This window comes from Cryptomeria japonica, chromosome 11, assembly GCF_030272615.1.
Source record: "Cryptomeria japonica chromosome 11, Sugi_1.0, whole genome shotgun sequence".
NCBI lineage: Eukaryota > Viridiplantae > Streptophyta > Pinopsida > Cupressales > Cupressaceae > Cryptomeria > Cryptomeria japonica.
Window position 1 is genome coordinate 416481111 of NC_081415.1, and position 14588 is coordinate 416495698.

The window sequence follows — 14588 nt, forward strand, 5'->3', positions numbered from 1 at the left end:
CACAACATGACGCCCGTACATCCTAGGGATGGAGGGGGCTGTTTGGGACGTCCCTCGATTGTCCTGGGGATGGACAAACGTCCCGCACGACTAGGACCAATTTTCTAAAGTTAAAAAAAAAAAAAAAATACTTGCGATTTTTCGTTTTTATAAAATATGCTGCCGTATGTTTTTATTTTTATGTGTTCTTCCCCTACACCCTCATTGTGAACATTACATTTTTTATTTTCACTATTTAGTGTTCATGCCTCCTTCTCGTGTGATTTTTTTCACGAACTGGGGTGTGGTATTTCATATTTTTCATGAACTGGGATGCGATATTTCATATTTTTCACGAACTGAGGGCTGTCATGCAATATTTTGGTTGAAGCAGTGCCAATTTTTCAGTGAAGCTGTGTGTGTGCATTCTAGGTTGGAGTTGTTGGGTTAAGGTAATTCGTAGGGCCGCAGTTTAATAGTGAACACGTAATTGCTAGGTTAGCCTAATACCAAATATGTTAAAATTTAATAACGTTTTAAATTTTTCAGTCTTTTCTCAATTTTTGATTTCTCCCACGATATAAAAAATTTAACATTCACTTTCTAATAGTAATGTACAGTAGGATCAGAAAGTGAATGTTAAAATTCGATCCTATTGTACATTATGATCAGAAAGTGAATGAAATTAAATTTCCAGCATAGTTAGAGGATAGTTAAAGGCTTCTTTTGTCATAAGTTCTTAACCCTTCCACCTCTAATTATGCTGGAAATTTAATTTTAACATTCACTTTCTGATAATAATGTACAGTAGGATGGAATTTATCGATCCTACTGTACATTACTATCAGAAAGTGAATGTTAATTTTTTTTGATAATAATGTATAGGATCTTATTGTACATTATTATCAGAAAGTGAATGTTAAATTTTTTTACTTTTCCTTTAATTTTTTCAATTTGTCATTTGAAGAATGAAATGAGAGACGTCTGATTATTTTTTATTTTTGGTATTTTATCAGTTTATCAAACTCAAAAAAAAATGAGTAGCATTGGGGGTGATAGTAGTAGTGAGAATGAAGTGGAAGTGGTTGGTGGAAATGCAAGTGGAAGTACTGAGAGAAGTAGTGGGCAGCAACCTATTGTATTTAAATGCCCTTCAAAAATTATGGAAACATATGCAAAGGGCCCTTTTAATAAAACAAAACCTCTTCTCCAATATGTTACACCTAAAGGTGAAAAGAAAAGAAATTTAGGAGGGAGTAGGGTGTGGAATTGTCATGTTTGTTTGATAGATTTTAAGGGCAGCTACACAAGGGTAAAATCTCATTTTTGGGTGTTCTGGGCCATGGGGTCAAAACTTGTCCAAAGTTAAAAGATGAGGAGAGGATATAGTGTCATAGATTGCATATGGAGGCAGAAATGGGGAAACAAGGTGTGGCAATACCAGCACCTTCTTTTGCATTTTCACAAACATCTAGGCCTATGACATCCACTATTGGTAGTGTGTAGGATGAAAATGGAATCGAGTGAATCAGGACCTAATCCCACTCCCTTTCACACATTGAAATATGGAAGCTTCTAAGGAGATGATTCACTTTGACTTCTTCTCATGACAGAGAGTCAAGGAATATCTTTAGGGTTTCTATTCCTTTGCTGCTATGAAGAGGAGATGAGCTAAATGCAAACAAATGACAAACTATACTAAGGAGATGAACAATATTGATAACATAAACTGAAATAACAGAAAATGCAAAACTGAGATTGAGACACAAGTTGTAGAATAGGAAATGAAATTCAAATGTGCACCTGTCACCAGAAATTGAGTTGAATTGAGTTGGACCCGGGTGCTAGGCGCTCTGGTCTTTGAAAGTGCACTGAGCTAATCTTTTGGAATTTGCAACCTGAAGTCCTAAGACATTGAACTGCCATAGAAAGCACAAAAATGTAGAGGACCAGGGCATTGGGCGCTCCGGTCCCAGGGATCTAGGACCTCCTTCTGCATCTAGACCTGTACTTGTAGTCTTTGGTTTTCCCGAAGATCACAGCTCCGTCGAATCTCTGTATGTTTGGGTGGCTATATAGGGTTTGGCCTTAGTCAAACCCCTTGTTTTGGTGATTCCCACCTCCACAAATAGCCAATAATGTATTGAAATGTGTGTGTGCTATAATCTTATGTGCTTACAAGATCCTAAACGAACTAGAATGCAAGAATTAGAATTCTACCCTATGCTTTGAGTATACACCCTAAATGAACAAAATGTAAATGAGAATGCTTCAAATCACAAATGCATTAATGGATCTAAAGCAATGATGTAGATCCGAAAATGAAGGTTGTGAAGCTCATACAAAGATATGAAAATAACATGAAACCATACCAAACCCTAAGGGGGAGGTATAAGCCAATCAACAGTCGGTGATCTCTTATTATTCTTCAATATCTTCAAAAGCTTCAATTGATGATGAAAATGGTTGATGTAGACTTGATGAATGCTTGATTTGTTGATTGAAGACTTCACATAACCTGCACTTTCACTTCATAAGAGGCTCCTTCAATTGCTAGAGAATGGATCCTTCAAATGAGGAAAGGAAAGGCTATATATATGAAACCCTAACTTTGTTTTTGATCAAAGGCCGACCTGGAATTGATATATTTTTGCACGAATATGGATTTAAACATTATAATACCACCAAAACACGATCCCAAAATTCGGGGAGAAAAACTAGGGCCTAGAATGCCGCGCTCTTGTCCTTTCAACTTTTTTCCAAGTTTTTAGGGATGCATGATATCATGATTACAAAGTCAATCCCAACTCAATGTGACAATTCAAGGTGTTTAGATATGCGAAATCAGGTCTTGAAGGTCAAAATAGGACTTAATCAGGGTTTTGATGAATTGATTAAAAGGATACGATAAAAGAGGACTTTAGATTTAATTAAATTAATTAATCAAATGCTTAAAGGGAATTTAAAAATGCAAAATGCAACACACTAAGGCGGGTGCTAACCTAAGCGTGAAATTGTACCACCCAATTAAGGATTTACAATTTATGACGCTACAGGTAGTGATAGTCAAATTGAGACAAGAGGAAAGAGGAAGATGGTTAGTGAGAAGGGAGGGTCAGTAGAAGCTTTGTTTAATACACAAGGACGTGAAGCTACAAAGTCATCCTTTGGTAGATTCTTTTTTGCTAATGCCATCCCATTTCATGTGGCATGTTCCTCTTACCTCAAACAAATGGTCAAAGTGTAATGTCCCCTTTTCCACTCTAGTTTGTTTTGGGGATTGTTGGCCAATTCCGAGACCCGTTGGTTAATCAGAGGCAAAAATTAAGGTTTCCTTTTTTCTAGGAGGATGCTTTGGCAGTTTTGGTGGCTTGCATGCTGGAATTTTACAGTTCTGATTCTGGATTCCTTCTGCGTTTTTAGAAAGCTTTGCGATGGTGTGACATGCAACTGAATTTGAGGACTTTTTTGAACTTACTATTTTTAGTAAGTGGGGTGAGGACAACTTATTTTTCTGGGGTTTTTTGGGTTTTCATAGAGCCTCACGATTGTGATGCAAACGAATCCGAAGACTTTTTCGGACTTACTATTTTTAGGAAGTTGTGATGGCTGTTCAGAATGTGGTTAAAATGCATTTGGACACACTATTTTTAGAAGTATGCTATTTTTAGTAAGTACTTTTTTGGCAGTGCTATTTTTGGCAGGTTTCGGTGGTCTAGTTCATAGGCTATTTTTGGCAGTACAATTTTCAGTATTTTTGGGCTTTCAGCTCACTTTGGCAGTTGTTCAGCACATGGAAAAAGTATTTTTAATATTTTTTAATGCCCCCCCTTGGCCTAGGCATATGACTTATGTATTTTTGGTTATGACTTAAGGAGATGACTTGAGGTGATAAAGTATCATTTTATATCATAAGGTTTGGGCGATTTACTGTTGAGGGGAAATATTTTTATAAAGTGAAATATTAATAAGGCAAGATGGACGCCTTATGGAGAAACAAGTTAATTTTATAATATATTTCACTTATCTACCTTGGGCACCACATTATTATTTTATTGTCATTTTTATAAACTATATGTGCTTCTATGTGAAGATTGTTGATGTTTGTAGCTATGGTTGGATCCTTCTATGGCCGACATAGCTTATATGATTGTCTAATTGGCCTATCGGCCCTAGACAATTATAGATCTGAGTTATGGACACTTCTTTGCACTAATGTATTAATCACATATGTGCCTATATGCTTTTGTAATTATGGTTTACATTTATCATGTGAATGGCCGACTTGGGAGTTGTCCACCTCTATGTATTGAAATGTGCTGTTCAAAGAATAGCCGACCCTTGGTGAAGGGTCACTTGCGATATATTTAAGGGAGAATCGAATCTCCACTAAAAAAAAAAAATCGAACATACACAATTCTGCAGCAGACTGAATTTTGAAGAGAAGTGCTCGGGGGAGGCAATCGGGTATTGTCTATGGTTGGGAGGGCAAAACATTGCCCGTGGTTAATTAAGCACACCTAAATCAACATGGTATCAGAGCGTATTCGATCATGTGCCTGTTCTTTCATAAATAAATTATCATAGCAATGTGTAGATTAGAGACAATGATTTAAACGATGATGAGTCTACTCACGATAAGTATCTGTGTTGGGAAGTGCAGATACCACGATATACAAATAGAAGCCGATAATTATGTGAACTTGCCGTTACACAATCACAAAAGGATATGAACTCTGTGTGTCTGATCCGAAGATATGGTTATGTCTCAAATAGAATCCGTGTTTGAATATATATGTCCGCTCAATGCCTGAATGTCAATGATTGCAGAGTCTGTGAATCTAAACAAGGAGGATGCTGTCGAACAAACTATTCACTGTATATCGTTCTCCTGAGTATTGAGTCGTGTCTTTGATTAAGGCCAATAAGAGTCTAAATGCTGGCGATGTATATGTTGATGAATTGATCTGGAATGATTATTGACTCGATGGTGTTGTATGGTCTTCTGGAAAATACCAGACTGATTCCTTATTGATGAACGTTCTGCAATGGCGTGACCAGTGTCTATATTGTCACTCGAACTGTTTATCGATATGTGATTTCGCGGCACTGGTATGACGTGTCACAGAGATGAATATCACTTGAGATCCTTTGTATATTCGCTAGTATTATCGCATGTTCGCGATGATGTGGAGATGTACTGTTTGATTGCTAGGTATGAAGATCAATGAAGCCATCGTATTTCAAGTTGCAGGAGGTAGTTGTGATGAGTTTGCTGATTGCAAATATGAATTATCCGATTTGGCTGGTGATCATTGTATCTCTAATTATGTAGTTCCAAACTGTCTCGATCGCTACTGGTATCGCTGATTGCTCGGGCAAGTATGGGTTGCGGGCATTGCCAAGTGTTGATGATGCTGATCGGTGATTGCCAGTATGCCATGATCTCAGGTGAATAGTATCAGAATCTTAGAATGATGTTGTGAAAGTTATGTCTGATTGTAGTGCCACGATGCCACACCAAGAGTATAAACATTTGGTATAAATGGAATGTCGAGGCATATATATGTGTTGCAGATGTCATAAATATCGTCGCCTTGTTATCGCAAAGATGTCCACTTGATATGATATGCGATCAGAATGTGATAATCTCTGCCACCACCTCCAATGATGCCATGATTGGATTATATTGGTTATCGCGCTGGTATGTAAGCGATATGATCTCCAAGGATGCCGTGAGCAGTGACAAGGATGATATTGATTTTGCTGATGCTGAAGATGGGTGCCGATCCTAGCATGATATGGTATCGCTGGTTAATTTGAACTACAAGGCCAGAAAGAACAAGACATTGACTTAAACCGAGACACTCTCTCTGCACCACATTATACCGTTGTACAAGTGTGCCTTTTGAGTCAAGAACATTGTGATCTGCCTGAGGGCCCCCTAAACCTACTGGTTCATCACGATTGAGTTCCTTAATAATTTGGAATATTGAAGGGATGATTGTCTTCACATTGGAGAGAGAGGGGCTTGCCCCTATTGTCGTTAAGGACTGAGTTGAGACATCTCTCGAAGAGGAAGATTCTATACAGATTGTGATCAGTTTCTTCGAAGAGGAGGAATTAACATTCAGAGGGAGTTTGACAAACCATTTCAAGCAACCTTGGACGAGGAGGTTAGAAGGTTGATATCAGATTTAGAGGGAGCCACATCATCATAAAGATTTGTTTGTGCAAGCCCTTGTTAATCCATTTTTCTCTGCGAGAGAAGTTTGAGGTGCAAGCCCTTGTTAATGCATTCTTCTCTGCAAGAGAAGTTTGAGTTACAAGCCCTTGTTAATGCATTCTTCTCTGCGAGAGAAGTTTGAGGTGAAAACCCTTGTTTCTCCCATTGGGAGTAGCCATGGTGGATCCATCCTCTGGGGGTAGCCATGGTGGATGTCATGTGAGAGACTCCATGACTTAGCACTTGTGTTTATTCACCCTCTGGGAGTAGCCATGGTGAACGTCATGATGAGATGACGAAATCACGTTGAGGATTCCGTGATGGGCACTTGTGTTCATTGGCATTTCCATTCATTGGAGTAGGCATGATGGACCCATCCTCCGGGAGTAGCCATGGTGGTTGTGTTCATTTGTATTTCCATTCATGGGAGTAGCCATGATGAACCCACCCTCTGGGAGTAGCCATGGTGGATGTCTCTATGTGACTCAGATATCGAGAAGGATTCCTCCCTAGCTAAGAGGGAGTGTTGATGTTTGTAGCTATGGTCGGATCCTTCTATGGCCGACATAGCTTATATAATTGTCTAATTAGCCTATCGGCCTTAGACAATTATAGGTTCGAGTTATGGACACTTATTTGCACTAATGTATTAATCACATATATGCCGATTTGCTTTTGTAATTATGGTTTATATTTATCATGTGAATGTGCATTTGGGTTTGGCGTCCATTTGGAGGGAATGTGAATTTGAATTTGGAGACACATAGTCTATAAATAAGAATGTTGGGCTCTTGTTTTTGGTATCCATGAATGTTTGATAACGAAGTGTTGCTGAATTGATTTCAGAGTCTTGGCTTCGGGGTTGCGTGCCCTCCTAGCTCATCTTCAGTTTCGAGTTTGAAAGATAACTCCTAGCTAACAGAGTGATCTCATTTAGAGATTACCAGTGGATTTTAAGAAGTTTGGTGTGATAAATTGGTGAAGAAACCCTATAGCTGATCCTCTCTTCTGCTCATTCTGTTTGGAGCTTTCATTCAAATTTTGTGGACATAGATTCAAAAGTTTGGTATGCTCTTGGTGCCCATTTGCTCAGACTTTGGTGGATTTTGGTGGAGTAGTTGATTTCATATTTCAAATCGAACTTGCTGCTGTTTGCCCTAGTTCGATTTTCTGTTTTGGAGAGTGTGCCCTTGCTGAGACCCCTTTGGTCGCGTGTTTCCTTGGCCCTCCTTGGCCACCTAGCTCTTGTGCTTCATCTGCAATTCACTGGAGCTCATTCGGAGGTGTTTTGATGGAGATATGGGCTTCACAGTGTTGCTGGTCTGATTTTTGGTAATGTTGATATGCTATATCAGATTTGGTAAAGTGTTCTTTTTGGCTTGTGTTTTCCAGTATTCTTGTTTGTGGCTTCTTGGAGTACTTTCTTGTATCCATTAGAGGTTGGAGCTTTAATGTACCGGCAGAATCTTGCAGAGTTTGCTTATTGTAAAACTCTATTCAGTAGTACTAAAACAATCCATTTTCATTCTGCATTATACTTATTTGTATTGCCCATTGCATAAGTGGAAGAGGCTAGCTTCGCCGCCTATCTCTATTTCATTTTGTATTCCTGTCCTCTCGCTGAATAAGTGGTTGAGTGATAGTTTGTTATTTCCAGTCCTCCCACTGAATAAGTGGTTGAGTGATTGTCTTTATTCAATTTCATTTTTCTTGGATTTGTAATTGGCTGGTTATACCGCCAAGTAGTTGTTAATTTCCAGCATTTATTTATTCCGCTGAAAAGTGGAAGTGGCTGGTCTAACCGCCAATATGTATTGCTCTCAGTATTTCATCTTGCTAACGCTAATGGGTGAAATTATTGTGTTGAAAAATTGAAAAAAACTAAGGGGGACATTTCACAAAGATATAGCCACCTTCGGTCACACATTCACAACCCCTGGAGATCATAAGCTATGGACTACTCTCTTAGACAAAGAGTAGTCCAATTAATGTGTTGATGGAGGATATGAAATGAACTTGGATGAGGACCAGTTGCTCTATTGTGATGGATGGGTGGATTGATGTTAGACATCGGCCACTCATCAATATCATTGTCACATGCCCTTCTGGTTCGTATTTTTTGAAAGCCATGGATTGTTCAGGGAAGCGTAAGGCTGCGGAGTTCTAGTTTAGCATTTTGAGAGATGCCATAGATGAGGTTGGCGTTGCTAATGTTGTACAGGTGATCACTGATTCAACATGTGTGTGCAAATCAACAAGTTTGATGGTGGAGGGTGCTTACAAGCACATCTTTGGGACCCCATGTTGTGTTCATGCATTGAAAGACATAGGAAAAATAGACTGGGTGAAGCAAGTGGTGGTAGAAGCTAAAGATGTTCAAATGTTAATTTGCAACCACCACACCTCACTTGCTGTCTTTAGATCAATTTCAAAGGAGTTCCTCAAACCCGTTGAAACAAGGTATGCCACTTAAGTTTGTATCAAACTTCCAATTTTTTATTTTAATGAACATTTAATATTGGTATGCCACTTATTTTTTTTTATTATTTTAATGAATGTAGGTATGCCACTTCATCTTGTTGGAGAGGATGCTTGAAGTGCATGATCCTCTACAGATGATGGTGGTGAATCCCGAGCGGGCTAGATGGCGGGTATCAAACTCTACTGAAGGAAAACCTACCAAACAAAAGATTCTTGATGACAATTGGTGGTCCACCGTGAGGTAAGATGTCGTTGATTTTATTATTAAATTGCTGATTGTTTTAAAAATTAAATATTAGATTGCTGATTTTCATATTTTGATTTTAATATTTTGAACTTTGCACTTGCAGATATGTTTTCTCTATCATCTCACCTATTGTAGATGCCATCAGATATGCTGATCTAGACTCTCCTAGTCTTGGAGAGACATATGAGACATTTGACAGTATGCTTGGGAAGATTAAGCAAACAATTTGGGCTAAGGATCCTACTTTGGGGTTCTATGAGCAATATATTAGGCCCATTGTGACACAGAGTGGAACATAATGAACTCCCTGCTTCATATGGCAGCCTATGCAGTGAATCCCAAATGGTATGCACCGAGGGATGGAAGGGTGCCTTCATGTGATGATGATGAAGTTTTAAATGGGTTCACGTGGGCCATTGATAAGATATATACAAAGGAGGAGGCTTCCATACTTCACGCACAATTCCTTGACTTCACAAATCTTCGTGGTCCTACATTGAGTAAACGACAGGCGAGGTTGGACATAGCTATATTAGCCCAAAGAGTCTCTATTTGATGGTGGACATGGCATGGGAAGGATACACCACAATTGAAGTTGCTTGCCACTGGCCTACTTTCACAGATTGCTAGTCACTCCGCTGCAGACAGGAATTGGTCCACATATGACTTTATCTACTCTATCAAAAGGAATGGACTTACCTCTAGAGGAGCGGAGAAGCTAGTGGCTGTGCATAGTTCTCTTCGACTTCGGGATCGTTAAACTCTAGAATATCGACAGACGACTCTAGCTTTATGATGGGATGTTGATCCCAAAGATGTGGCCCAGGTTGATGAGGAGGCACTAGAGGGATTGGTTGGAATTCCGTTGGATGAGGTGGACGTGGACCATGACAGTGGCAGACTCAGAGGACTCTAATTTTGATGCAATGTTAGGAGATGCAGATTAGGGGCAGCATTGTACTTTGTTTTTTTGCATTTTGATTTTCATATCATAATTGATAATGAAACTATATGGCAGCAGTGTAGCCTTTGGGCATTTTGTATGTTATTGCTTTAATATCTATTATCATATGCATATTGACAATTTGAATGAATTGAAATTCTGAATTATGAATGCATCTTGAGTATTGACAATGTTGTATGTTCAAAATTTACGTTCTAAAATTTTATCATAGTATCATAGACATGCTATATCCATGATTTCATATGAATATAATGTATATATGCATGCTTTATCCATGTTTTCTTATGAACATTTAAAATTTTCCTATATATTTTAAAGTTTCCTTATATTTTATATAGCCATCCCCCTTTGCTGCCCCCCCAATCGCCGTCCCAAAATTTGCCAAAAAAATTTGCTGTCCCAGAAACTCGGGATAACGTAGCTTTGAACATGACAAGCTAGCAAAAAACAATAGTGACAATTTGGATCAAACTATTTGACCTATCATCAGGATGTAGATGTGACTATATAATAAGCTAAAATCTACAATTCAAAAGACATTATTTTGATGATGGATCATATAGTGTGATCCAAAACATATATAATCAAATTTTTTAGTACATGTTTTTTAAAGCATTCTTTTTGTATTTGAAAGGACCCTGCAAGGTTGAAACCACTGATGTTATTTTACTTATGTGCTTGGTAGGCAGAAGTTGGTTTATAACAGTGTTCTTTTCAGAATGGAGACAGAATGTCCACTCCCTGTCCTAGAAATTTTGTCTATTGGGAACTTTCGTAGGCATGTTGCCCTTCTTTTGCAGTACTTTGGGAATTCCCTCTTCTTGTTAAACCTTTCTAAGTTCAAAAAATTAAAACAGAATTAACATCTCGTACCACTATCTGATCAGAACAGTGCTCCCCAGGGACAGGTCCTCAGTTTTTTTGCCAGGTTTTGGGGGTGGGGGGAGGCAGATAGAACGTCCCCTCTCTCTCACAGAGATGTTCCCAGGAATTCTGGTCAAGGTGGGGGATGTTCCCGTGTTTGGGGACACCTGTGATGTTGAAATTGTGTTCAAATGCTGTAGGGTGCAGCAAAAATTATCAGCAAAAAAATGTCTACAGGTCTTAAAACCCTGGGCCCAGCTTGTTTTATGTTGTAGTGGGGAAGTTGTACTACTGCATAATGGAGAATATGCAAAGAGAGGACTGATTGAAATAGCTGTGCAGAGATGAATCTTGAGGTCATTAGACATGCGGAAAATCTTATGATGGGCAACCAATATGGCCTTCACAGTCCTGCTGCCCAACTTGAACCAACTCTACTGAAGTATTTGTATAGCTCCAGATATGCACAAATGATGTTCTTGCTTTCAGACCTAATGTACAGTAGCCTGTTCCCAGCTGCCAGCACTTAAAAAAATAATAAAAAACATATTTAAAATCAAAGAGCCAAATAATGAACACGTGATTTCTAGATTCAACTGTGTAACATTTATTTTGCATCAATGTTTCAGATTACACTGTGATCCATCATCATGATAATAGAGAGCTAGAGGAGAAAAAATGGTTAGTTGCGGACCAAGACAAGCTAAAAAGAGAGAGGGGGAAGGGGGCAGAGGAAGGTTGCACATGGTGCGAGGCGCAAGGCATTATTTTTGGAAAATAAATCTAAAAATGCCAAAAATGTGACAAGGTAAGAAAAACCGCAAGGAAAGGTTCAAGTGAAGAAACAAATAAGAAACTGTATGCAAATATAGAAGTTCATATGACTGGATTAGTTTAATAAAGACTACGATATGATTAGAAGAAATTATATATAGATACATAAACATATTTAAAATAGGTATTAAAATTACTTAATTATTTACAATAATGACGAGAACTAATTTTCTAGGAATTTTTTTTATAATAACTTTTAAATTTTTTAACTTCGACCATGCACACTATTTTGATATGAATTTAAACTTTTAGGTTGCGAGAAGAATATGAAGTTAAACTTTTTATTAATAATATTAATTATTTTAAATAACTACTTCTAATTATTAGTTATTAACTATCTTTTTAAAATTTACAAATAACTTTTTGATAATTGTGGTCATTTGTAAATTTGTAATAAATCAATATCAAAATTTAAAATATTATATATTTACAAATGACTTTATATATCAATTCCCTCGCTGTCCCTACAATTTAGGAATTTTTTTGCCATCCCTGAAACCTCAACCCACCATCATGGAAACTTGGAGAAACACTGGATCAGAATGATTAAACACAAAGTGAAACAGCGAGAGCAAAATAATTATGAAAGCATTGAGAAGGATTCATTGGATCAGAAGTCGTATAATCATTTTTGATGCATTAATAAGGATCAGACCGGTTTCTCATATTATGAAATTGAGAGGTGATTCATCCCTGTATAATCCCTGTTTTTAGGGTTCATAATTGAGATATCTGCAATTTTCGCTCTTATTGTGTACCGAGTCTTTTAATTTCAATGTTCTTTTCCTTGTTTTGATTTTCGATAGACTCTGGAGTAAGTGTTTTTGTGTCATATTTTTGGAGTTGATATTAATTCAGTCTGCGAATCTTTGTGAAGCATGGTAATCAAAACTGAATTATAATGTGTTAGCTTAGGATTTTGATATAAGTTGGTTATGATCCAAAATAAGCTTTAGAGTGAGATTTTTAAAAATATACATGCAACATTTGCTAGTCATTAGCATGGGAAATTACCCAGAGGAAGCAAACTAAGTTATATTATTTTGCTTAAAGCAGGCTTTATGTCAAACAAAAATATGGGACAGAAGAATGGTTTAAGAATGTTTCTGCTATCAACCGCCCTTCTGTCAAGGAAGCTCTAAAGTTGTCCCTGATCAAACCACTGGAAGACTTACTGGTATATCTATGTACATTTTTTAGCAAGAATCATGGTAACAGAATAATAATGTACCGATTCTGAATACATTATCTTGATGTTGGGTTGTTTTGTTTTTTATATTGTTTTTATGGTGTGTAACAGGAAGGGATAAAAGAATCGTAGAGTTATATTTCTAAGCTTAAGATATGTGCAGGGAAAGAATTCAGATGTAAATTCATCGTTTCGAGTTGCTTTGATTTACAATCATATTGGACTGTCACAAGAATTCAATATTGAAGATTCAAAGGAAAATAATGGAAAACGTAGAAAAACAGGTACGGCTAGATTTCTTTCCTTATGATGCAATGTTTCTTCCCAGTAAATCCTACAACTACATAAAATATTCATGCAAGTGTTTCATAGACGATCAATTCCCCATTTCAATCTAGCTGCATTGTGTTTTTGCCTTACAAATATGGGAACATTCTGTTCAACTTCCATGAACATTTGAGAATTGTGAAATATCTATATCTATGAGGGTTGATGCATGAAAATAAATGATATCCCTTTCAACTAGGAAAGATGATGCTTTATAGCCTTGGACAACAACATTCATAGGTTTGTAGAGTCTTGGTTAGTATGTTTACCTACTTAAAAGGTTTGTGTGACTAAAAAGCTTTGAGCCTCTGATTTTTTTAAACAAAATTATTTTTTGTTTTATTTAATGGAAAGAACTAGATTACATCGATATTGGCCCTTTGTTAAGTAGATTATAGCATGATGAATAAGCATACATCTAAACTAGAAATTGTCCTTCAGCTAAGCAGCCAAGAGTAGGGAGATCTAGTCTGTCAAGGTCACCCAGGGTTGAACCTGGCCCAATTGGACCTCTAGGGGATTTGAAACTTGGTGGATGACAAAATCAAGGAACATACTATTATCCTCACCAATTGAGCTACAGCCCCTCAATAAGCTTCTGTTATTTTTAGATAAAGATCAAGATAATAATTATATTACTAGGATGAGTAATTACATAAAAACTCTAGTTTCCACTTGTGTAGTAGGGTGTTTTGGGTTAATGCTACGTTGCCAGTTTTGGTTCAAATCTTGGTTCAGGTTTGTGGATTTAGTTCCTGAACCGGGCCATTATATATATATATATATATAGAGAGAGAGAGAGAGAGAGAGAGAGAGAGAGAGAGAGAGAGAGATCGCTTGGGCATTGTCCAAAAACATAGGAATTGCTACCAATAATGAAGCTGAAATGGAGGCACTGGCAAGTGGATTAAGCTTTTGTTAGAGTCAGGGAATTTATCAATTGGATATAGAAGGGGATTCAATGATATGCATAAATTCAGTAAGGAAGAGGAAAATAGTTAACTAGAAATTGCAATCATATATATATATATAGAGAGAGAGAGAGAGAGAGAGAGAGAGATATCAAACATAGAGTTCAATATTAAAATAATAATATTCAGTTCAAGAATCAATTTTCAATGTTGTATGGAATTTATATATCATCAATTGTTAACAGTAGATGATGTAGGAACATTTGAAGAACCGTAAGTAGCGTCACTACTGTTTGCACTAAAAGCATGCTTGCTTTTGGACTCCTTAAGTGAAACATTTTGGGAACTGGTGGCATCAAGTTAGTATGGTTTGGCTTCATATCTCACAATAGTTTATATTATGCTTTTGATTATTATCTCTGCCTACATAGGTTGCCTTACACAAATGATACAATGACTATGTTAGTTTTAGGATCAGAAATGAAATAAGCAGAAATACACAACACAATAGACAATTAACACAACAGTTTACCCTGGGAAAACCCTCCTTCCCGAGGGAGAAAAAC

General features: G+C 37.3%; 1 protein-coding gene across 3 annotated transcripts in view; it reads left to right on the forward strand.

The window, feature by feature from the left end:
• Positions 1–14588, forward strand: part of LOC131073608 (uncharacterized) — a 223078-nt gene that overhangs the window by 34463 nt on the left and 174027 nt on the right. For 2 of the 3 annotated variants that reach the window (XM_058010072.2, XM_058010074.2), the window contains exons 3-4: positions 12649–12772; positions 12948–13068. In XM_058010072.2, coding sequence (XP_057866055.1) covers positions 12649–12772; positions 12948–13068 — 245 coding nt within the window. The remainder of the gene's footprint in view (positions 1–12648; positions 12773–12947; positions 13069–14588) is intronic. The other variant, XM_058010073.2, reaches the window with a different exon arrangement.